Source organism: Triticum aestivum, chromosome 2D, assembly GCF_018294505.1.
Source record: "Triticum aestivum cultivar Chinese Spring chromosome 2D, IWGSC CS RefSeq v2.1, whole genome shotgun sequence".
NCBI classification, from domain to species: Eukaryota; Viridiplantae; Streptophyta; class Magnoliopsida; order Poales; family Poaceae; genus Triticum; species Triticum aestivum.
In genome coordinates this window covers 614139756-614164690 of record NC_057799.1, presented here as the reverse complement: position 1 = coordinate 614164690, position 24935 = coordinate 614139756, and the positions used below count along the sequence as shown (strand labels likewise).

The following is a 24935-nucleotide window of genomic DNA, read 5'->3' as shown; positions in this document are numbered from 1 at the left end:
ACAGTAAAAAATAAAATTTTATTTTTGTTAAGTCATCCAACTAACTTGACAAAGACATTCACATACTACTATGTGGCACCCTAATTAACTTAACTGGATAAGTTTCATAACTAGTGCCTACATTTGAATTCACAATCTAATATTAATCATACCCGCTAGTTCGAATAGCCGGTTTCCTCCCCTTTCGCTCAAGCTAAAGGTTCCGGGCAAGTCTCTGAAAGCTTATACACCATTTCTATATAAAAAATGTTGTATCCATTAAGTCACAAAAGTCAAGTCTATAATATAATACCAGCTTAAGTTTCGTTCCCTGTAAGTTAAGTCAACACTAATTTGTGATTAAGTGTCTGTGTCTATAACTAACATGCTCATTAAAATTTTCCAAGTTTCCGTTTCCTAACTTATAACACATTTTACATACGTAAACTTACCATCGATTACTATTTGCGTTATAATGTTATAACATTTGACATCCAAAGTTTCTCAGTGCAAATATTCAATAATTCCAATATGCGACTTCTTGGAAGAGAACAAGCTAGTACAAGCACTGTAACTTAACTCAACACTAATGTACTAATTAATTATCTATTTCTGTAACTAACATGGTCGTTCAAATTGTGTAAGTTTGTTTTTCGGACAAACACATTTTACATTCATAAACTAAGTACTTCCATTATTATTTGCGACTTAAGATTTGCCTCTTTTTTTCTTTACTACAAAGACTCAATAAGTCAAAGGTGTGAGTTCTTGGAAGAAAACAAGCCAGTAGAAGTACAAACGACAAAAATAAGATTGAACACATAGCAAGCATAAGCAACCGTTCTACGAACATGAATCTTCAATGCAGATCAAACATACAAGAACAAACTAACCTCAGCCGCAAAAGGTTCTGATCTACCTCTGCTATTGTTGTTACTATATCATTGACATCTCTAAGTCATTGAGAAAGGAATCGCTTATTTGGTCCCTTCCCTCTACATGATTGCTACTAGAACACAAGAATTCTAGGGAAAGAAGAGGCACTAGAAGAATAGACAAGCATGAAGAAGAAGACAGAGTGAATGATTTTTCCACAACGATACGGTTTCACTACAAAAGTTGTTGTACAGACAGTTTATCGAAATATGTGTACCTTCGAAACTGGTCCCATAGAAACATGTATATTGCTTTCCATTTACGCTCAGATCAAAATATTCGGTTAGTGCTATATGCGGGAAAATATATGATATGCATAAACGAGTTTCCAAATCTTAGCGTAGACTAGCGGTTGACAATTTGCGTGCCCCCACTCCAGTGTGTCACAAATCTTTTTCCCCTATCTCATCAATGCTGATGTTAGGACTCACAAGTACTTTACCAGCAGATGGAGGGAGGGTTGTATCATTAAGCTATTAGATGAGCATGTCAGAGTAGTAGATGATAAGGATGGATCATCTTTTATTATTATAGAGTACATGTTAATGATTTATAGTGATAGGGTGACACTGATTTTTTTCTTTAATATATTCTTTACACCTACATGCATCGTTTTTAAATAACTCTAGATCAATCAAAGTAATTTCTCCTATAGAGGAAGCTCCATGCTATGTTCAAAATATTCTTTACAACAACAAAATGTTTAGGACAACAAATCCAATTGATTATGTACTGCATTTATATTTGGAAGTCAATTCTTCCAGTGTACACTTGTATGTTTCCTTCAAAATACTTAACACTAACTGTATATTTTTTTCTCGAAAAAGTGTACTTTAGACAAAAAAATCCAAGACAAATATCACAATCAAATGTTTTTTACAAAATATTATGTACATCAATTTTTTTATAATGATCTCTAGATCAATCAAAGTAATTAGCACAATAAGAAAAGCTCCATGTTAACTTGCATTAATTTTTTTGGAAATAAGTTGTTCAAAACAATAATCCAATTTATTATACACTGCATTTACATTCCCAAGACAAATTTCCAAATGTTCTTTTGTATGTTTTCTTCAAGATATTCTTGACACCAAAATATTTTTAAGGCTATACAAATGTTCATACAGTTCTAAAATAATGTACTCCCATTCGAAAAAATATGTACTGCATTTTAACAAGGGACAAACATTTTATGGAAAGTATGCACATTTTTTTAACATGGGATGAACATATATCCAGAATGTATGAACTTTTTGACAAGCGACAAACTTTTTTTGGAATGTACAGACATTTTGTAATACATATGCATCTCGTATTAAAAAATGTTCCTACGGTAAGAATATGTTGACGTAATTAAAAAACATGTTATTGTTAAAATGAACCTTTATTACGGGATACATTAAAATGAACCTGTGTCCTGATCATAAAACTCTTAACGGAGTACAGTCTAACTAAGTCAAGAGTTTCAAAGAAAAAGAAGCTATCCCTGTTGTACCTTCAAGCGAACAGTTGGAAGTAGTTGGGAGCTTTGGATTAAATGACTCTTTGGGCATGCCAGGATAGGACATGTGCGGCCTAAAGATCAGATCAGTACGTGCACGCGTTTATTTCACCATGATCTCATGACGTCCTTCGGGCTCTTTTTTCTCTCGTAGCATGCGATTCCCATTATCGCGAACAGTACATTAGTACAACTAAAACGACCGATGCACCCACACCCATCAGTCGCGATTGTGCTAGCTGAACACACAATGTGCAACTTCAGCAAAGTCTCGATCGGCCTACACATATACTGTACCACATGGCAGCGGTGCCGAACGTGTACGATAGTCAACAGTGAAAGTGAGTTAATATACCATGCGGTACACAAATTTCGCCATCCGCAAGATGCTCGTAATCATTTTTTTGAATGTTGACAGATGAGCTGCCAAATTCATTGATCATCAGCGATGCTAGTAATCTGCTACGGCGCCCGCTTGAAAGCTGTCCTGCTGGTATGCAGCACAAGTACTACACTGCACGTCCACGTCCACATTGGAAGTAACGAAGCATAAGTGTACAATCTGTCTTTCTTTATGGACTTTGGTTGGCACATTAAACTCTGCAATTAGGGATCAGCCTCACAAATATGCTTTTCGAGCTTTGTACGGATGCAAGGAAAAGCATAAAGCAAGACCTTTCACTGCAAGATTGAGATTTTGGATGGAACTACCAGCCCAGTTTTAATCAGATCGGATGCGCGCGTGAGCGTGGGCTGATGTTTTTTGAAACCTTGCGTGGGCTGATGTAGTAGCTAGCCGCATGCAATGTAGCAAATCAAGCAAATGACAAGAAATAGAGCAACGAGTCACAAAACTTATGAACTCTTTGAGTGTCGCGTCATTTGCACCAGTTTTGCACTTATTTGTATGCACCATAAACTTGTTGATGGCCTTTTGAATGAAGTATTATCAACGGCCTAGCGACTTCGGATTGTGATTACGGATCACTTTCGTGCGGTAGGGATCATAACACTTTTGCTCATAAAACCAATCATGCATACTTTGCCAAAATGTCGTGTCATTTTGCTTTGTGCCATGAAACGGATCCACACACTAGGGGTCAACCACGCCTCACGGTCACAAATCAACTCATCCTCCTTGTTCGAGTAGGTGTTTCACCTACTCTTCTTCTTTGGGTCAGCACCAGGAGCTAGTGGTCGTCCGGTTAAAAGTCCGGCTGCTTGGTGTACTCCTGTTCAGTGTTCGGCTGCGGCTTTTGTTCTGGTTGGAATCATCCATTTGTCCGTGTTGGTAGTAGTCACCGCAATGGATAATGCTCATCATCATCTCGTCGTTTTCTGCCATTGCACTTGGTTGAGTAATTCCGGCAAACAGTGAACTGGCAACGGCGGGCGAGAGCTCCACAACAGGAATCCGCGACCGGACAAGCGTCGCGGCTTCGTGAAGAGGTAGTTGTTGTTGAAGTCGATGGTGAACGGCGTTCGATGGCCGGAGGAGAAGGAGGCCGCTAAGTGTCCAGCGATTTCTGCATGCAGAGCATACAAGGTGTTGGGCAATGTAGTAGTAGGGTGGCTTCAGCTTCGCGAGCCAGGGCTGTGATTGACCTGGCGGCACCGGCTTTTTCGCCGCCTTCTTCGCCATTCAATGAGGAGCTACGGCCCGACCGTAGCTACTGCCTTCTGACGCGCCAACCATGGCGTAGCATGGAGGCGACCTTGTGGGCGACCTCCCTGGGCTCCTGCATGACGACGAACAACCTCTCCAACTCCTACGGTGGCTCCATCGTGGCGACAGACAATGGGATGGGGGGTTGCGAGGGAGGGGGCGTCATGGCAGTGGCGGTGGGAGGGGCGGGCTTTCGTGTGGGAGGACAGGAAGGATTGTGAGAATGCGCGGGTTCCGGGTGGGTCCGTGTTGTCGAAGTCCAATGTGCCGGACGTCGAGACCCCCAACATAGTTCTGCACCAGTTTGCGGAATTTCAAACGTCGAGATTGGTCTGGACAATTTTGGTAACCATAGTTGAATGACTAAAAGTGTCCGAAATGTCCGATCCCTACATTTACAAACGGTTTGATGATCCGTGTTGGAGTTGCCCTTACCTTGTCACGTGTATCTTCAAAAAACAAATGTTAGCTGGCCTTGTGCTACATCTAGAGTCAATCAGCGCGCACATCTTCCTTCAGGCAAGACGCCTGTGTCGTCCAATCAAGAGACACATACAGGAAAAAACACATGGCATGTGTCTTCGGTCCCGGTCATTTCAGACGAAGAAATTAGAAGTCCAGATTGATTTTTCTACAACATATGCATACAGAAACATGTTGCCTATATAGGCGGTGCCAAGGGAAGCCTTTGACGCTGAAACATAGCTGGTTGTCATCACACCATATGGCTGCAAGAGCATTGCTGGCGGTTGTCTTCCCATCTCTCCTTCTTGTTGTCGCTTTCAGCACCGACGACGGCGCCTTTGGCCTGCAGCCGATAAGCCGGAGGAGCTTCCCCAAGGGCTTCATCTTTGGGACGGCCTCCTCGGCCTACCAGGTTTTCACTCGTTTTTCCTTCATTGATCCATGGACCATGGTCTCCTTTCTTAATTCAGCACAATCTGCTGCGTGATAGTCATTCACCGGCCGAGACTCAAACTGATCGCATGCTTTAGGCCAACGACTCATTAAAAGAAACGTTGTAATATTAATTATACTATACGCTACGTTTCATTCACTAAAAACTGGATGTTCCAGTGATCAGCAAGCTGCTTTCTTTGCCCTCAAGTTGTTGGTTCCAAGTCCACAATGGATGTCATTCTTTTTCCCTTGATACGATTTTCCAACTGAATCAAAGTGAGTTGCTAATCGGATCAGGCTGGTGCTGTTTTGCAAAAAAGAACCCTATAAATATTAGTCTGTTATGGAGCGATTAAAGAAATGCTGGTGTGGTAGCCATGTAGCCTTTTTTCGCCCTAAATAAGTTTTGGTCTTATTTGATAGAATAAATGAGTTTATGACCTGAATTTGACCTTTTTCGAGTTGTTGGCCTAAAATGTGCAATCAGTTTGAGGTCATGTACTAATGGCATATTTCACTCTTAATTAATGATATCTATCATTATGAAAATTTTGGTTCTAGCACCGTCTAATTAAAATTTTGGTGGACATTCACATGCTGCAGTATGAGGGTGGCGTAATGGAGGGGGGCAGGGGATCAAGCATCTGGGACAACTTCACTCACCAACACCCAGGCATGTATATACATCTTCTATACACAGTGTATATCATTTTTATTAGCAAATTGTTTCTACATATCTTCTTAATAAGAACATTTTCAAAGATCTTTTTGAGAGGTCAAGAGCTATAGAAAATCACCTTTTTCCACCGAGTGAAACATTCATAGTGTTTAACCACTGGATGGTAGAATTACACGCGCACACCTCAAAGCTAATCCAACGCTTGGGAAACCAATTCTGATTTAACATAGTATATTAGGCAACTCAGAATAAGAAACATGGTAGCAATGATATACTATATATACCACTCACACCTACAAAACGTAAATTTAAACTTCTCCAATTCAACTAGTAAAAAAGTTGTTTAGAATAGCGAGGTGAAAATAGAAAATGAGATTTATAGCGAAAATATTTCGATAGTATCATAATTTTTACAAATACAATTTTAAGAAAAATAGAGTCAAAGTTAAGTGTTGGTGATTCTGCATATTAACAAAGGGAGTAGGATTACGGTAATATTATCTCAAGGACTGTACATCTGAGTATCTTACAAAATTTCAATGCCAATATTTGTAAAAAAAATGCGATTAGCCAATATTTGTAGTTATATGGACAACTAGGCCTTTATATCCTTTGATGTTCTGATTACCAACAAAGTAATTTGAATTTAAAACTGAGGTTAAATCATGATGATGTTCCTTTCAACAAAATGAATATACATGGGCATAATAGCCTTTTTCTCATAACACCCTACTGTGTAAATAACTTTGGCAGATAAAATTGCCGACGGAAGCAATGGGGATGTGGCAGTGGACTCCTACCATCTTTACAAGGTAGCTATAGTGTATATGTCTTGCTTTTTAACCAGATATTTAAGGTGTTTTACAAATTATATGGTCAAAGATGTTGATCAAGATCAAATTGTGACAAGATCTTTAAATTGTAGTTCTAATCCAACAAAAACAAACTAGGTACTCCCTGCGTTTAAAAAATAATATATTGTCCTAAGTAAAAAAAGTGACGAAATCTATAGAAAAAATCTACAAGGATATACAATAATGGAATTTATATTATATGAAAATATATTTCATAATGCATCTAACGAAGCAAATTTGGTGTTGTAGATGTTGATGTATCCTTGTATAGATTTGGTCAATCTTAATGAAGTTTGACTTAGGACAAACATAGAAGTTCAATTATCTTGGAAAGAAGGGAGCAGTAGTTGTTGAAGTATATTGAATTCATGCTCCAGCCAACTCTCTCCATCAGTTCAGACTTTTGAATGAGTTGGCTGTAGCATGAATTCAATCTGGTATCCGAGCCAAGAGGTCTTGAGTTCAAAACCATGTCAACGCAGTATTAGAAAAAGAATTCTGCGGCCTGCATAAATCCGACGTCAAAGGGCTAAATAAGCCTAGACGCGAGGGGGGTGTTGAAGTATATTGCCCGCCTCTCTTCATCAGTTCGGACTTTTGGATGAGTTGGCTGGAGCATGAATTCAATAGTACTGATCCTAATTTGCCAATAACATAGGAAGATGTGCGCCTTATGAAGGATATGGGAATGGACGCATACAGGTTCTCCATCTCATGGACAAGAATTCTTCCAGGTATGATATTTCAGACTGGAAACCTCCACTCTCATTTTTGGTCTTGCATCATCTTCGCATTTTCTAGTCTATAGAATGTTCACATCGATCTTAATGTCTTAATTCATAACAGATGGAACTCTGCGAGGTGGAGTCAACCGAGAAGGCATCAAGTATTACAACAACTTGATCGATGAGTTGTTGTCCAAAGGTATGTTGTCAAACCGTCAGTATGTAATTTGATTTATTACCTAATCTATTAAACTGCACGGAACAATTAGGTCCTTTCTTTATTTCATCAGATTGTTCTTAAGATATGAGATATTTTGTATATCTGCGCAGGGGTGCAGCCATTTGTGACACTTTTTCACTGGGACACTCCACAGAGATTGGAAGATAAATATGGAGGATTTCTTAGCCCTAATATCATGTAAGTCAACCACTATTTATTTTATAAGAACATAACTTCCAGGCGTGACATTTTAGAGATGAGCACGATGCAACTCTGTCTAGGTACCTTTTGAATAAGTAAGTTACAAAAGAATAAAAAAAATGTATATTTTTTATGAGAAGTCAAACAAAGCATTTCTTCCTAATGCACCTTAATACTACGTAGGTTTTCCACATTAGCCATTGAAGATTGAAAAGGTGTGGCTAGCGCTTTGTAAAACTATTTCATTTATGATGAAGATAGTGTCATGTGCAAACATGCACAGTATATGTCAACTTTCAAAATAACTAACTCACAATGGTGCAGAAATGACTATAAAGACTTTGCTGAAGTCTGCTTCAAAGAATTCGGAGATCGCGTGAAGCATTGGATCACATTGAATGAGCCATGGTCCTTCTGTGTTTGGGGTTATGCAGAGGGCGTATCTGCACCAGGTCGGTGTTCTCCGTGGGAGAAGGCAAACTGCAGCGCCGGGGATTCAGGGAGGGAGCCATACACTGTCGGACACCATCAGATACTCGCTCATGCAGCAGCCGCAAGATTGTATAAACAGAAATATAAGGTGACTGATCCAGCTGTTCATCGTATCATGCAGCTGCAATTCATCCATGAATGTGATTGATATGGTGTACATAAAAAATGTAGGGCATGCAGAAGGGCAAGATCGGAATAACTTTGGTCGCAAACTGGGTTATTCCCATATCCCGTTCAAAATCAAGCATTGCCGCGACGAAACGCTCTATGGAATTCATGCTTGGATGGTAAATTATTTATCTTTCATGCTGGCATAATTTGTTGTACGAGTCTAGAAGAGAATGCAGATTGATCTTATGCTAGGAATAAAACCACCGTAGGTTTTTGGACCCGCTCTGCAGAGGAGACTACCCCCGGAGCATGAAAGTATTGGTCGGAAACCGTCTGCCGCAGTTCACCAAAATACAGTCTAAATTGGTGAAGGGTGCATTTGACTTCATTGGACTCAACTACTATACTACAAACTACGTTGGTAGCCTTCCTCCATCAAAAGGCATGAGGAACAGCTACTCTACCGATGCTCAAGCTATTCGTACCGGTGAGTCGATCATGCTAAATCCATAGTCAATCTGTCTCCGTTCTTCGTCTGCCAGACTAATCATATCATGGAAATTATCCCCTTTTAAAAATAAATATTAAGTGAATAATGGAGACTTTGCCGTGGATTACATATGTTAATACTGCATGCTAAAAATTACCCAATGATGTCAGGTGTTCGAAATGGTGTTCCCATAGGCCCTCAGGTAACTAGCAACTTATCCTCATACACAGACTAATCTTCCCCAAGTTTTCTCCCAACTTTCTTTTCTGGATCGAGTAAATGACCTGCATGTAGGCTGCTTCACCTTGGCTCTACGTCTACCCTCAAGGCTTCCGTGATCTGCTACTTTATATCAAGGATAATTACCACAATCCAACCATCTACATCACTGAAAATGGCAAGTGCATTTTCCTCCCCTAGATAGGAACAATGAGATCAAAACTTATCTGAACAATTATTTGTCTCTCTGAGTATTTTAGGAATCGATGAAGCCAACAACAAGAGCCTACCACTCAAGGAAGCCCTCAAGGACGACGCCAGGATAGAGTACCACCACAGGCACCTTGATGCCCTGCTGAGTGCGATCAGGTCAGAGCTAGCAGCTTAATTTTACAGTCAAAATCTGTCAACAAGCCTCTAAATCAGACATCAACTGCTGTAGGGATGGGGCAAACGTGAAGGGGTACTTCGTGTGGTCACTGCTCGACGACTTCGAGTGGACGAGCGGGTACACGGTGCGGTTTGGGTTACACTTTGTGGACTACGACCATGGTTTGAAGCGGTACCCCAAGCGCTCCGCGGGCTGGTTCAAGAAGTTCCTCAAGGATGATCTCACAGATCAACTGGAAACCAGCAACAAAGATGGAGGCGTTGTACGTGTTACAGATTGCAATAGATGCTTGACTGATTATGTAGTTTGTTGGAACAATAAAATACTCCACGATTTAAAGATCAATGTAACAGGAGGCTCGTGCGTGAACATATCTAGTGATACCATAGTATAGATGATATTGTGGTACGAATATCAAATGACCTTAAATTTAAATTCAAGAAAGGGAATAAATAAATATTTGTTGCATTATATCATATTTTACATATCTTTCAATATATTGGAAAAAAGTACCACTCATTTTGTAGTAAAATCGAGTAAGATAGATTTTTCACATGGTCTAATATAAAGCGGGGGGAAACCCTTTTTCGTCGAAGAGAATTAGCACAAATTTTGTAAATATGGTGTCGGAGTCAACCACCACATGTGTCTGACATTCACGAGGAGAATTATCAAAAATGGTCCTGCTTCTGTTGTTGGTGATAGTAAGGAGGATGGAGTTTTTGTCACCACTGTCCCCAAGTTCGTCATTACTGATGGTCTCCAAGTTGCTCGTGCTTCCACAAGGATTCAGTTTTCGTTGATTGAAAAATATGGGATACTGGAAAGGAGAATATCCAGGAGAAGGTGCTCCAGCTCAATTATGCCAACGTCTGTCTGATTCTCTCCCCCTCTCTCTCTCCCTACCCGTTTCGACTAGTAAATTATGCTAATCAATAATAGCTACTCCCTCCGTCCCATAATGTAAGACTTTTTTAACACTATATGGGACGGAACTTTCTTTTCGATAGAAGACCCCCCTCCCCCTCCTGCCTAGTTAATGGTAACAGTTGAATTGCTTTCTTTTTTCGGATTACTGATCTGCTTAGGAGAGCGCTTCTGACAAAGCAAGTCTTAATTGAACATTATTTTGATGCTGCTATCCTGCCGAATACTACAGACATGTGTGTGCCCCCTGAAAATATGTTGGTAAACCTGGCACTTGGGGACGATCCCAACTTCAAAGCCGTCAAGGTAAGGCTTGTTCATGCAAAGGCTGATTCAGTGCTATATGCTGAAGCTGGACAAGATTTCATTGATCTTGTCTTCGGACTCCTTAGCACTCCACTTGGAACCATATATACTGAAGAATTTCAGAGCTACCCCAATCTGGTGGATGCATTGACAATATCTACAAGAGTGTGGCTGGAAGTGTAAAACAGGAGTGTCAAAGCTTACTTCTATCACAATTACAAGCACCTTTCTTTCGCTACATCAGTAATGTGTTGCAAGTAGAAGAATTAGTTCGTCAGACCTTGTGATTGGATCCACTAGTTGTTATTAGTTGAATCCCAAATCCCCCATTGATAGAGCCAATATCTTAAGACAAGTTTTCGCCCCGCTTTATATTATATAAAGCAACACAACCAAGTTACACGGCCGAACGATACAGACTAATGAGGTAGCCCTCTTACTCTGGAGGGGCACCCAGGAGGAATTCTGTTAGGGGTCAGAAAGGACACTTTTGAGGTCTCTAGATTAGCTGCTGGCCAATACTTTGTTTGTGCAGAACTAACCCAATTTCAGTGGGAACTTATAGTGGTCTACGGCCTAGCAGACCACTGTAAATCTGTTGGGTTTTTGGCTGAACTTTACGATAAAATCACTAGGGCGGTGCATCCGGTTGTTGTCGGCGGTGACTTCAACCTGATGAGAACCATGGATGACAAAAACAAGAACTTGCACCTAGTTAACCTTCAACTGCTTGACATGTTAACAATTGGATCGCGGATCTAAAACTGCTAGAATTAGACCGGGTCAGTGCCAGCTACACATGGACGAATAAACAAACGGACCCGACCCAATGTGTCTTAGATCGGGTCTTTGTGTCTCCAGAGTGGAAGCACAAATTCCCATCTTGCTCACTTGCGGCAATGACTTGCCTAGGGTCGGATCATTTCCCGCTGGTTTTAGATTCCGAGGAGGCTCGCGCCAAGAGGCGGGCGAGGTTCTATTTCGAGCTTCAGTGGCTCGAACACCCTGGTTTAGGTGACGTGGTGCGGGATTGCTGGCGCGGGGCGTGCTGCCAACCTCCTCACCCGGCATGGTCCTTTAGCTGACTCGATCGATGGATAGATGGCACCACTGTATCCGGAAGATGTGCCAACATTTGCGCGGCTGGGGTGCAAATGTTGGGGGTGCGTAGCTTTGTTTGCTGCAATCACTTATATTGTATTTGTGCCTAAGTATATACCAATAGTAGTTTGGAAATACGAATGTGCATGCAGGTATGGACCTTTTGTTAGCAGTGAAATGTTCTGATAGGGAAGATTTGTACTTATTTCTGAAAATTCTAAATTAGTTGAAGTTCTAGCTTTATACCATAGTTTTTTTTTCAAAATTTCAAAACATGTTTTCTGCATGGTTTCCACCAAATGTTGGTTTTCATGTGATATTCTTCCAACTTCAATAACTTTGACGAGCGTAGAAAACTAGATCAATATCTACAAAACCAAACTAGTTTCATCACACTAGTCATAAATATATTTACATATTATACACCCTTCGTTTCCTTTTACTCTGCATATAAAATTTGTTTGAAGTCAAATTACGCAAAGTTTGACCAAAATTTATATTAAAAGTTATCAACATCTATGATACTAAAGTTATATAGTATGAAAATTAATTTCATCATGCATCTAAAGATATTAATTCCGTATTGTGAATATTGATATTTTCTCATATGAAGTTAGTCAAACTTTATGAAATTTGAATTCACACAAATTTAATTCGCGGACCAGAAAGAAATGGAGGAAGTATATATTTGATATCATAGATGTTTAACATATTTTTCTGTAGACCTTGTCAAATTTAAAATATTTAACTTAGGAAAAAAAATAGAACCTCAATTAATTTAGAATGGAGGAAATATATAATAATATATTTTCATCTAGATATATTTCCAGGAATTTTTAGCAGATATATGATGAAGCTTTTTGTTAGAAGATATGTTGTACTAGCTATTAAGCAAGCAATATTGGGTCTCGTTAATGGGAGGGTTGTTTTGGCTCCGCGGTGCATTTGCCCTCTAGAGAACAGTAAATTTGAAACAAATAGTAAATGAATTAAAAAACTAATTTTTTATAGATGTTCATGTTAGTGTCGCAAGCATGCTTGACAATTTTCATGCGAAACGAAGTAGCGGTGTTTTGTCGATGAAAAAAACAAAGTTGGGTGTAACATTTGGAGGTAATGTTTGGCGTTCAACTTGTTTTCCTTTTGTGAAGGCCAAAATGCTCTAAGCTTTTCACCTAATTTTTTGCAGGTAGCATTTGGATGTGACTATGAACACATCTATATTTTTGGATCCTAAGAGCCGAATTGGATTTCTGCTCGTTAATAGAACTAGCCGATGCCCCGCGCGTTGCTGTGGAACCTTGCTAAAAATGCATAAATAATTTCTATAAAAACAACTAAAACTAATGAAAAGCAAATGTAAGTTTAAAAAAATATGAATCATATAAAAATAGAAAAAAAGGAGTTGCAATTAAAAGAGTATCATGTCTAACAAAATGTGAAGGATGAACTCTAATGCAAAAAATAAGTTATGACTAACATGCATGAATTTATGATGTGGCAATACTTAATGCATAGAGTAATGAAAAAAATGTATTTTATGGCTTGCATGCTTGACTTGCTTATGTGGCCTAGTTGCATGTCTAGGAAAGATACGTAGTGGGTTATACCCTCCGTTTCTAAATATAAGTCCATTTTAGAGATTTGAATATGGACTACATACAGATGTATATAGACATGTTTTAGAGTGTAGATTCAATCATTTTGCTTCGTATGTAGTTCATATTGGAATCTCTAAAAAGGACTTATATTATTTAGGCACGGAGGGAGTAGCTATTTAGGAATTGAAGATGTTTAGATCTCTATTTTTAGAAAAGCGCTATCTCTCAACCGGCGGATGTTTGTGTGTGCGTCCACCTTCTCCGTAGCCGTCAGATTTGATTTGGATCAAACGACTCAAAAGGAATTTTTATTCTAGTACAGTTCTTGCAACCCACCCCTTGTTTCAGTTGACCTCACCGAAACAAATGGTTTGTTGCAGACCGAGCACTCGCGACCAGCAGTTAAGCCAAGCGCCCTTGCCTGTAGATCATCGTCGTGAGTGCATCCATGCCGGATCTCTGCCGCCAAACGCCTCCCGGCGACCAAATCCGATGAGATCCGCCACGCAGACGTGGAGCACCAACAACCTCACCGTTGTTCCGGCATCACCAGCGCTAGCAACAACCACATCACCACGCCACACTTCCATGTCCACTCCAAGTTTCTGCAACAACAACGTTGTTGCGGGAACAGCGACATTGAAAGACGACTGTGTTAGTGCACGATGCGGCCGGAGATGTTGTTGCAATTTTTGTAACAAGGGTCTTGTTACAAAAAATTAGACGCAGCGGGAGATGTGTTTGCAATTTTTGCAACAAGGGTCTTGTTGCAAAAAATTAGAGAAAAAGTAATTTCGCAACAAAAGTCTTATAGCAAGAAATTAGAGAAGAACGGGTTTCGCAAAAAAGGTCTTATTGCAGGAAATTACATAAGGGGAGGTTCTGCAACAAGCATATTGTTGCAAGAAATTAGAGAAGAGGAACTGTCAGCTCAAGTCACAGAATCGAACAGCTCGCGAGGCGGCGGATCTTTCATTTCAGTTTTATGGAGCGCAAAAAAGGAACGCCCAGATGGAATTCGAAACCGCACCTCCGGGATTAAGTGCAAATTGCGATAACCACCCCAGTTACTCAACTTTCTGTTATACTGTGTAACTTCTTCCTTCTTTTATTCTTTCTAGTTCTTTTTTCTTTATAGTTTTATTTCTTCTTTTTCTTTTCTCTTTTTCTAATTCGACGCAAAATGTTCACCGGATTTTCTGAACTTTTTTTTTCTAATTGGACGAACGGTGTTACGACATCGGAGAACTTTTTTCAAAATCGGTGAACTTTTTTAAAATTCGATAAACTTTTTTTGAAGTTGATGATTTTTTTTTAAAATCGGTGAACTTTTTTTCCAAATTTGATGAACTTGTAGTTAAATTCTTGAACTTTTGTTGAAGTTTGTGTACTTTTTTTTAAACTAATGAACTTTTTTCAAACCAGTGAACTTTTTTTATCAAATTCGATGAACTTTTTTCTAAATCGATGAACTTTTTTCTAAATCGATGAACTTTTCTTGAATGGATGAACATTTTTTAGAAATTCATGAACTATTTTTTTAGGTTTGTGAACGTTTCTTTCAAAATTCGTGAACATTTTCGAATTGACGAGTTTTTATATTTTTTTTGGATTTTTCTATTTTCTTTTTTTCAAGAGTCAACGGTTGACCGGTGAACCGAATCGATGGAACGTGGCGATCTGCACGCGAGAAGCGAACGAGGCGATCTGCGTGGGAGAAGCGAACGAAGCGACTTGGGCCGGCCCAGTTCGAGGGCGCGTAGGCGCCAGTACCTCAAACGGGCGTGAAGGCCTCCTTTAGGCGAAATCACTAGTTGATGAGTACTCGTTACAAAGATCACTTCAACCTTCCCAGGTTGCAACAAGTGGCGCGCTGCATGTGCGTCACTTGTCGCAACCTGGGAGTTTTCCCCTTTTCGTAGATCCGTTTATTCAAAATGTTTTATCTCTTAAACCGTGCATCCAAATCTCGAACCGCTTTCACCGTTGGATTCCTCGCGTCGAGATTTTCAAAACTAGATTCCATGTTGATAGGTTTTGACGCACTTTTTTTCACGAAAAAACTGGATGAAAAAACCGAACCGGGAGCATGGTTTTTTTCCCTTTTCGAAAGAGGCACGCCCATGCCTCTCACGAAATCACAATCGTGCCTCTTGCGAAAGCAAAACCGAGACTCTCGTGGAAGGGAAAAAAGAGAAAATGTGTATTTTTTTTTTCATTTTCAACGCACGGCCGTGACTCTCGCGAAAGCACAACCGTGACTCTCGCGAAAGCACAACCGTGCCTCTCGCGGAAGCAAAATCGTGACTCTCACGAAAGAAAAAAATAGAAAACGCGTTTTTTCCGTTTCTGAGAGGCACGGTCGTGACTCTCGCGAAAGCACAACTATGCCTGACGCGGAAGCAAAACCGTGACTCTCGCGAAAGAAAAAAAACAGAAAACTTGTTTTTTTTCGTTTCCGAGAGGCACGGCGATGACTCTCGGGAAAGCACAACTGTGCCTCTCGTGGAAGCAAAACCGTGACTCTCGTGGAAGAAAAAAAAACAGAAAACGCGTTTTTTCGTTTCCGAGAGGCACTGCCAACCGTGCCTCTCGCGGAAGAAAAAAAAAACTGAAAACAAGTTTTTTATTTGTTTCCGAGAGGCACGGCCGTGACTCTCGCGAAAGCAAAACAGTGCCTCTCGCAAAAGAAAAGAACAAAAAGAAAAATCATTTTTTTGCGCAAAAGAAATTTTTCCCGGTTTTTTTATCAAAAAGCTAAGGAAGACCGGTGGAAAAGCAAAACCTCTAAAAAGCCGAAAACGCGTGCGGAAAAAAAATCCAGAGGAAGCGCCCAGAGCGCGACGCGTGGCGAATGGCTGAGAGAGCATCAAGTGACGCTGATCGTTGCGAGGCTCGTTAACTAGTTGCTCTCCCTTTTAGGAGCTCCCTAGGATCCTCTGTTACTTGCAGACGAAACCCTAATATAAGTGGGCTATTGAGGCCCATCTCACCTATAACATGACCAAGGGTTGAGAGCCCCCCTCCGTTCTCCCAATCTCTACACCACGGCCCAGCCCACGAGATGTTCCCCATCCCCGTGCACGCGACAGTCCAGACGGCGCCGCCGATACGCCGTCCGTTGCCACGAATCCAGCCCTTCAAATGCCAAGCCGCGGCCGCCGACCCCGACCTCGCCGTCAACTCCTGCCTGGTGCTCTCCTCCGCGTTCCGGCAAGCGTACGCCGGAGACACGACCGGCCTCAACTTCGAGACCCTCAACAGGTTCATCATCGTTCATGGTCATCGTCTCGCCTGTTATGTCGATCTGACCGATCCCCTGCAGGTGCGCTCACGACTTGGTCAACCTCGGCCATGGCGAGGTGCTCTACACCCAGGTCGCCACGAGCATGGCGGCGGGGGTTGAGAAGGTCGCGGAGTCTCTGGACCGCTCCGCCTCCGTGCCGGACGCCGAGTTCCTGCGGGAGCTGCTCGGCGAGTGGAAGAAGCACGGCCGTGCCGTCCTCATGATCCTCGACATCGTCATGTACATGGAGCGTTCGTTCGTCCTGAAGAGGGGCAAGGCGTCCGTGCGCGAGCTGGGGCTCCGGGCGTGGCGCGACGGCGTGGTCCGCCGCTCCGCCAGTGAGGTGCGGCCGAGGCTACGAGCCGCCCTGCTCAGGATGGCACGGCGGGAGCGGGCCGGCGAGGCCGTCGACACAGCGCTCTACGAGCTGATGGCCAGTGCGACCAAGATGCTGGTGGAGCTGGGCGGCAATGTGTACCAAGAAATCCTCGAGACGCCGTTCATCGACGAGAGCGGCCGGTTCTACGGCCGGGAGTTCGTCCGGCTGCTCCCCACGCCGTGCGACTGCGGCGAGTATCTAAGCAAAGTCGAGTCCATGGTCGACGCGGAGAAGGCGCGAGTCTCCCGCTGCCTGGGCGCTCCGACGACAGAGGAGAAGGTGACGGCGGTGGTGCTGCGGGAGATGGTGGAGAAGGCCGTGGCGCGGCTGGTCGGCATGGAGAGCTCCGGGCTCGCGTCCATGCTGGTGTACGGCAGGTACTGGGACCTGACCAGGATGCACCGGCTGCTCGGGCGCGTCCAGGGCGGCTTACCGGCGATGAGGGACGTGATGGAGGCTCACTTCCGGTTGGTCAGGAAGGCGGAGGGCGACGACGAGCGGTTGCTGTCCGGCGAGAAGGACAGGTATGCTGAGATGATCGACGGCGTGTTCCACGGCGAGGAGTCCTTCCGTGCCGCTCTGGACTCCTGCTTCACATGATTTTTCAGAGAGTTTAGCCAGTAGCCACGTATGACCTTAGGATCCATCACAACATAGAATGTGTTTGTTATCCTTAATTCCTTATTAGTAGATTATTAGATGAGTTTTAGAGATCACATTTCTTTGTGCTTGCAACTTTGAGAATAAGCCGATTCAAATTAGTGGGGAGAATCTTTTTTCTTCGAGCATCAACGGAAAGAAAGTGTGAATTTTTTCCAGAGTTCTCTCTTTCGGGAGATCAGGATACGGTGGGCGACGAGCGCGCTTGATATCCGGCGTGAAGCACACACTATTGAAATTGGCAAATTTGCCTAGAACCCAGTTGTTTACCGAGTTCCTTTTAGTCGGAACTTGGCAAAGTGACAGAAAGCAACACTTTGCCTAATAGTTTCCGGCCATTGTCGAGTGCCCGGAGCACTCGGCAAAGTTGTCGACATGTACAGGGAGATAATCGACGGCATGTTCTATGGTACCCACATCAATCGAAAGTTTATTGGTACTCGGACATCAATAATTAAATCATATTTATTTTGTTCAAATCTTTTTTTGCTCAACCGCATTACCTATCTTACTCTGGAAGAAGGTGCAGAGATGCTTGTTATTCTACATTTGGACTGCGCTTGCAATGCTGAGATTAAGTGGATTCAAATAAGTGATCAAGTTTGTCAAATAAAGAGAAGAGTGATTCAGAGAATATGTTGAGTCAATTCCTCACATAGAAGATGTCCGAGGATGGTGGTGGGGTGGGGGTAGCGTGGCTGTCGGTATATACCGGACGGTTACGGCATTATTTTGAAAAAAAATTGAATTTAAGATTGTTTAAATAATAAAAAGGAACGTGAACCAGCAAACATAACCATGGTGGACGCCCGGGGAAAAAAGATGCTCCAAAAGGCTTCCAATACTTGTCTTTTTGAAGCATTGATTTTTTATTTTTGTTCAGGCCACGACAAATGACATTACATCACGAATTTTTGCACGGAGGTGAAGCATTCATCAATGTTTGCCACAAAAAAAAAAATTGTTTGAATCTTTTTCCTATTTTTTTGTATTTCACAGTTTACCCGTGTGCATGTGAGCTCAGGGTTAGAAACTCCATGTCCTCTTATAGGCTCATATTTCAGGGTTCATTAGAGGGATTTTTTTTCACCCTTCTAACATTCATGGCCAATGGCTTGACCTCTGCACATGTGTTAAACTACAATATTCGTACAGATATTGCACATGTTGACAGGTACTCCTAGAAACTAGTACAGTCTAAAACATACTGTCACGAACTCATCATCTCAGATCGGATCAGAAGGGAAAGGGGATGAGATGGGACTTGGGAAGATAGCTTTCTTGCCAAGGAAGATGAGAGTACAGGAGTAGGTGAGGGATCCAGTTTAGATACAAATCATGCCTGCCTATCCTGCTGGCTACCGCTGGCCTTATAACCCAGCCACACACGCTCAATGTTGCGCTTACAAGTGGACCAATGCCAACTGGCAGCCGGGTCCCACCTCACACGTCCACGGCATCCACCACTGGTGATGCAGGTGTGACACATACAAACATTAATTCCAAAGGCATGAGCACTGCATATATAGAACAAAATGGTACAGGGGAATTTGCTCGAACTTGGCTGCCACAGTCATTTCAGTTGGACACTTCGTCTTTCATACTCTTATGCAGCTACATGCATGTTCTTCTGAATTTTACTCGGCGGCTTGCTCGTGGCTCTTCTTCTGCTCCTTGATGTACTTGGTGATGGCCTCAGCAATAGAAGCCATTGCTTCTGTGCTGACAAAGGAGACATTCTTGGCATGCTCTGCATCAACTTCATACTCAACCGTGGATCTTATAACGGATGCGCCATCTTCTTTTCCTACGACCTTGAATCGCACCAAATATTTCCGGAAGCCGAGATCCAGAAAGCCTCCCTCCACCGTCTCTGCCTCCTTGATGTACTTCTCATGGTCGACTACGTTGAACTTCTCCTTGTGGCTTCTTGGTTCGGAAGCTCCTAACAAAATGATTCAGCACATGCAGGTAACTAAAAACTGATTGAAGCTGCGATTACATCTGTACCATCCTGAAGCCGAGCTTTTGAGATTCGGACCTGCAGGAGGGAAAGTGACGAGCAGGACTGTGCCGACGCCGCCGTCTCCCTCTACAAGCTCGACCTTTGAGAGGACGTGCGGGAGCAGCTGGGGGGCTAGTTGCCCGAGAGCGAGGCTGCCATAGACCTCCCACACGTCGGCGGCCCGGAGGTCCGTCTCGTACTCGTGCCAGAGGCTGCCCCCTTCCATTGCTCTCTCGTGCTGCTGGAGTCCAAGAAGATGTGATGCGAGGAATTCTGTTCAAGTCTCCTTTTGTGTGGATGTTGAAGTATTGGAGTCTGTTGCGATATGGTATTCTGTAGACCACAGGTTTGGATCACAACGTGATTACATCCATCCATCAATGACTATCCTTAGAGCATCTCTAGCGGACCCCGTATAATGCCAACCCGCAAAATGCGTTTAGATTGCGGGATGAATTCGTGTGCTGCAGATCATACCCCGTATATGAAACTGTAAAATTAAAAAAAAACAATCACGGAGAAACTTGCAACGACATTGATCATACATAGTTCATCATCATACTACATTGATTATACATAATTCATCGTTATACTACATTGTACTACTAGGGGGGAATCTGTGGGCCATGCAGTGCACCCGAGCCTGCGCTACCAAAATTGACGAGCTCGCGACGGCGACGACGCGGCGGAGGAGCCAGAGGAGTTCAGTCCTCGTCGGAGTCGAGGTCAATGAAGACCTTGGCTTGCTCGGCCTTCATGACGCGCAGGTCCGCCTCCTTGGATGCGTGCGCCTGCGACGCCGCGACGCCCGTCTGGAGGAAGATCTGCTCGTACTCGAGCTCGCGACGGCGGCGCGCGTCGGCCTCCTCCCCCTCCCTCGCCGAGCGCTCCATGATGATGCGCTCTACATGCTCCTCCTGCCCCCCCCCGGGGGGGGTGGGAGGTAGTCCTCGGGGCCGATTACTCCTCGACGCGACGGCCTCGAGCTTGAAGGCGACCGGCCTGAGCTCCTCCGGCTCTCTCTTGACCGGAGTGGGCCGCGAGCTCGAGGCACCCGCAGACGAGCTCCCTGCGGCGGAGGAGCCGGAGGAGGCGTGGTGGCGGACCGCGAGCTCGCGCTCGTACTCGTACTCGACAAGCTCGCGGCGTTCGAACGCCGGCGGCGGTCGGCTCCCGTGGTTTTGAGCCACCTCCGCGGCCCCCGCTTCCGCGCGGCATCGGATCTGCGGCGGTGGCGCTCCTCGTCATTCACGTAGCCATCCATGGGTCGCTAGGCCTTTTTTAGGCTCGCCGGCGGTGAGAAATTGGGGCCGAGGAGGAAGGGAATCGCGGCGGAGCGGCGGCGAAAGTGGATAGGTGTTGACCCGTATCCGAGCGGTGAAACCGCATATATAGCGGTGGAGAAGGACTTTTTCCGGGCCACGGTAAATTTTTTACGGGCCGGACCGCGGATACGGTGTCTATTTTGACCAGAAAAACGGCCCGAATCCATATACTCGCCGAAATTATACGGGTTCGACCCTTTTACAGGGTCTGCTAGAGATGCTCTTAGGCCCTGTTTGGATTGTCGTTTTTTATTTAAATACACCCATAAAAAAATATACGTCTCTGCCTGCCGGTTTGTTTCCTGCCAAAATCAGTCATGTCCGGTAAGATACATTTGTAAATGTAATACCTCCGAGTTAAATTATAGCAATGCCAAGCGCCGTCTTACGTGGTCAAAAATGACAAAATTGCATACAGAACACTCAATGTTTGTTTTCCCAAAAGAGTATTCCCTTCTTTTCAAAATGCTATGCTATGCTACATAGTTCATGACTATAACATTAACTAACATACCTAAAAAAAATAACTAACATACTTCCAAAAAATCGTCAACTAACATCATATGAAAGTGTAAAAGTATTTTCAAAGAAAATCTCTACGAGGCGCACTAGAATAAAAAAGATATATCCTAGAAATTCTCGTAGAAAACAGAAATATCCGGTCATCACCACGCTCCCCTATATAGTCACGCCAATATTCACCTACTACATCGTGTAGGGCGTCCGTATCACGAACATGAACCTATCGACGACTTGTGGCAAGATCACAATGTCGGTGGCCAGCTCGTATGTCACCATTGAGCACAGTGACATTGTGACCTGCGGGGTCATAATCGAGGCCGTCTCCACGGCATCGGGGTTCATACATGACTTCAAGATGGATTGAGTTCCTTGCCGCTTGCTATATTCCAATCTGAAATAAATTCAGCACGGTCTTTACATAGAGTTTTGCAAGATTGAAGGGAGAAAAGCAGGGGGAGGGCTCACGCTTCAGGGCGGATATCGGCCCTTACCGGGGGAGGGCTCACGCTTCATTTTTAAGTGTTTTTTTAGTCTATTTATGATTTGTCCTACTCAGAAAGGCGAGGCGACGGCGGCCACCGGTAGGACGCCCGCGCGCTGGGGCTCGGCCTGTGGCGTGACGGCACGGTCCGCTCCAAGAAGGTCCGGCCGATGCTGGTCCAGGCGGTGAGGCTTGAAAGGGGGCGCGCAGAGGCGGCTGAAGCTGGCGCCGGGGACCTGGTGGCCGGCGTGACCGAGATGCTTACAGAGCTTGGCGCCGAGGTGTGCTGCGAGTTGATGAACTCTACTTGTACAGTTGTACCTGTTCTCGAACTATGTATCTGAACTTGTTCTTGATCTTGTCTTAGATTTGCAGATGTATCTAGACATATTTTAGCGTTGGACACATTCATATCTATAAGATAAGTAATTTTAGATCAAGGTACAATACTTTTGGAGCTGAAACTGTTTTGTTACTGTAATGCACTGTATGGATCTTGCCCGGATGCGTGATAGAGTGCAAAACACGGAAACCAATTTACATGTAATCAAACCAGTACCTAAAAAAACACTCCATTTAAAAAGATGAACAGTCCATTGAAACAATCAACGTCCGAGTAGGACATAGAGTGAAGCAACACGTTTTGCTGCTGTCAGAGTTTGAGATTGCAAGTTTGTGCCGTCTATACGTGTAAGTGTAACTCATCTAAATATTGTCTAATTTGTATTTGTTCGTAAGGGCATCTTCAACGGCAACCCGCAAAAAATCTTCTGCATTCGTCCGTGAAAGGGGGGAACCAGTCCACGAACACGACTGCGGGAGGCAGTCATCCAACGCTAGCCGCATACATTTTCACCACAACTTAAACCAACCGGGCGAAATTCGTGCAAACACGACCGGATTTCATGCAAACTCGACCGGATTTTATACAAACCGGATGCAAACGGTTACATTTTGAAAATATTTTAACTAAAAATTTAAAACTATGTGCACGTACGGTCGCGCGGAGCTTCACTCCCACGACACGGATACACTACACTAGTCAATGGGCCGGCCGCAGCGGATCCCTTAGTCGCCGGACTGCCGAGAGTTCCGGAGGCATATTCTTCCCCGTATCTTCCCTATGTCCGGCCGCGCCGCTCATCGGAGTGTGGCGAAGAGGGTGCTTCAGCCGGAGGGGAAGGGTGCTTCCGGCTGTACAAGATAAAGAAGAAACTAGCACGTCACCGGCTGTACAAGTCGGCGACGCGCCGGCGGTGGCCTTCCTGGGACCCAATCGGCGGCGGCCTCCTGTGTTCTACTTTCCCTTGAAGTTGCCAGCGGACGTGGACGCGGATGTGCTGGCCACCGACTCGTCTATCTCCTCCGCGCACCCGCCTTCTTTCTCTGTCTACATGGCATGGCTATGTGCACAACGACGGCGGATGGCGCGGTCGTAGGCACTGGAGGGGTGGTACAATGCTACATCGTCCATGCCCGTGTCGCCGTGCTCCCTTCCGTGCTAGAGAAACTCGCCAATCCTCCTTGAGCTGGCTTGGAGCGGCGAGTGGCTGAACCACACGCCGGATTGGGGTAGCAACTTGCTCCGTCGGCCTAGGGGGGGAGGTGGAGCAGCGAGCTGCCTCGCTCGTATCCGCCGGGCCGCCATGCTGGCTTTTATGCCAGAGAACTGCTCTTCCTGCCCGTCGGATGCCATCGAAATGGTGAAGGAGGCAATTGGGATAGCGGCGGAGGGGTGTGCTTCTTGTCCGGCGCCTGCCATCGTTTAAACAGAGGGCGGACGGGAGGAGCTCGGCCGGCGTTGCATTTAATGTCGGCCCGCTCATGAACGGACGTGTGGCTGGAGTAGGTTTATCGGCTTCCACACGGGGTTAATGGGGGCGTATGAATGCGGTGAGGAGGCGTGTTCATCCGGGCATGCAGCGGGCGACGCCCTCGGCCGGCGCTGTGGTTCAATGGCAGAGGCAGTGAGAGGTCGCCTCCGCCCTGAGCCGACTTCAATGCGGAGCGGCGCACTCTACAGCAGCATGACGGGCAGCTGACGCCGGGCGGGAGCGCGCGAGAGGGGGAGGGTTTTTTATGGGTCAGAAGCGGGCTTGGGAGCGGTCCAGACTCCCGCAAACCTCCCTCACTTTGGTCTCCGGTTTGCGGGAGAAATCACGTTCGGACCGCTCCGCGGACCGATACAGATCGGCATCGGATGGCTTCCGCGGTCCGGACAGTTGCGGGAGGTTTGCGGGTCCACCTTGAAGATGCCCTAAGTGTGTCAATATTTTTGTCATTGGTTAGACGACATTTCAAATAGGGTCGATCAAAACACTATAAGGATGGGTGTGTATGCCTTATTATGGGCGCTTTGTCTATGTACAAATGAGGGGAAATATTAGGTGCTATGGGAGTTAGGTGCTCCCGCACGACCTCGGCCGTCGATTTCGAGATCCAGCGGTGAACATCAATGTATGCAGAAACACCCCGGAGAAATACCATAATTATGCGCATGTCCACAAACATTGATGTTCACCGTTAGATCTTAGATCAACGACCGAGGTCGCGCAGGAGCACCCGTAGCACATGATATTCTCCCGTAGAAATGATTTGGCTTTTAGTGGCAAAAACTATTCTTCTTTGCAGATTCTTTGTCGTTGTACGCACTCGCTTCATATATGATCTACGCTACACCAAATGGAGTGCCAACTACTATTGAAAAAGGTGTGTACATAGTTGGAGCGGGTGACCATGTGGATTTTACCCAACATGGATGGCAACATAATCTTCGGATCGGTCTATCATCTCCTTGACATAGGCATAATATCGGTCTTATATTACTCTTTTGTTGGTGATATGTCGGTTTTTCAGTTTTTTGTCAGATTTTTAGTGTTTAGTTGTATGCATCTTAACTATGCATAGGTCGGATGTTGCTCATCATAATTTGTATCTATTTGATGCTACATTGTTAGTTAATAAAAATATCCTTTATA

General features: G+C 44.2%; 3 protein-coding genes across 3 annotated transcripts; 2 read left to right on the top strand and 1 right to left on the bottom strand.

Annotated features, from left to right (window-relative positions):
• The first annotated feature begins 4589 nt into the window (after positions 1-4589).
• LOC123050413 (beta-glucosidase 12) lies at positions 4590-9835 on the top strand. The gene is made up of 13 exons (XM_044473214.1): positions 4590-4959; positions 5586-5655; positions 6415-6473; positions 7174-7249; positions 7362-7439; positions 7571-7658; positions 7986-8241; positions 8325-8440; positions 8534-8751; positions 8925-8956; positions 9049-9151; positions 9234-9342; positions 9416-9835. Exons 1-13 carry the CDS (start codon positions 4723-4725, stop codon positions 9756-9758), a joined length of 1785 nt encoding a protein of 594 aa, XP_044329149.1. The 5' UTR covers positions 4590-4722; the 3' UTR covers positions 9759-9835.
• A 6515-nt stretch (positions 9836-16350) lies between these two features.
• Positions 16351-17756, top strand: LOC123050412 (cullin-3B). Its single transcript, XM_044473213.1, has 2 exons — positions 16351-16563; positions 16625-17756. Exons 1-2 carry the CDS (start codon positions 16364-16366, stop codon positions 17562-17564), a joined length of 1140 nt encoding a protein of 379 aa, XP_044329148.1. The 5' UTR covers positions 16351-16363; the 3' UTR covers positions 17565-17756.
• Positions 17757-19120: 1364 nt separating this feature from the next.
• On the bottom strand, positions 19121-19948 carry LOC123050410 (norbelladine synthase). Its single transcript, XM_044473212.1, has 2 exons — positions 19666-19948; positions 19121-19569 (listed from the first exon to the last, which is right to left on the bottom strand). The coding sequence occupies exons 1-2, from the start codon at positions 19853-19855 to the stop codon at positions 19262-19264; spliced, it is 498 nt and encodes a 165-aa protein (XP_044329147.1). The 5' UTR covers positions 19856-19948; the 3' UTR covers positions 19121-19261.
• Positions 19949-24935: the final 4987 nt, after the last annotated feature.

Bases quoted from the DNA above. Each gene is read 5' to 3' on its own strand.
- LOC123050413 (XM_044473214.1), top strand. From the start codon at position 4,723: ATGCATACAGAAACATGTTGCCTATATAGGCGGTGCCAAGGGAAGCCT. The intron at 7,440-7,570 runs GTATGTTGTCAA...ATATCTGCGCAG, and splicing joins CGATGAGTTGTTGTCCAAAG to GGGTGCAGCCATTTGTGACA. The intron at 8,752-8,924 runs GTGAGTCGATCA...CAATGATGTCAG, and splicing joins TGCTCAAGCTATTCGTACCG to GTGTTCGAAATGGTGTTCCC.
- LOC123050412 (XM_044473213.1), top strand. From the start codon at position 16,364: ATGTTCCCCATCCCCGTGCACGCGACAGTCCAGACGGCGCCGCCGATA. The intron at 16,564-16,624 runs GTTCATCATCGT...GATCCCCTGCAG, and splicing joins AACTTCGAGACCCTCAACAG to GTGCGCTCACGACTTGGTCA.
- LOC123050410 (XM_044473212.1), bottom strand. From the start codon at position 19,855: ATGGAAGGGGGCAGCCTCTGGCACGAGTACGAGACGGACCTCCGGGCC. The intron at 19,570-19,665 runs GTCCGAATCTCA...TCATTTTGTTAG, and splicing joins CGTCACTTTCCCTCCTGCAG to GAGCTTCCGAACCAAGAAGC.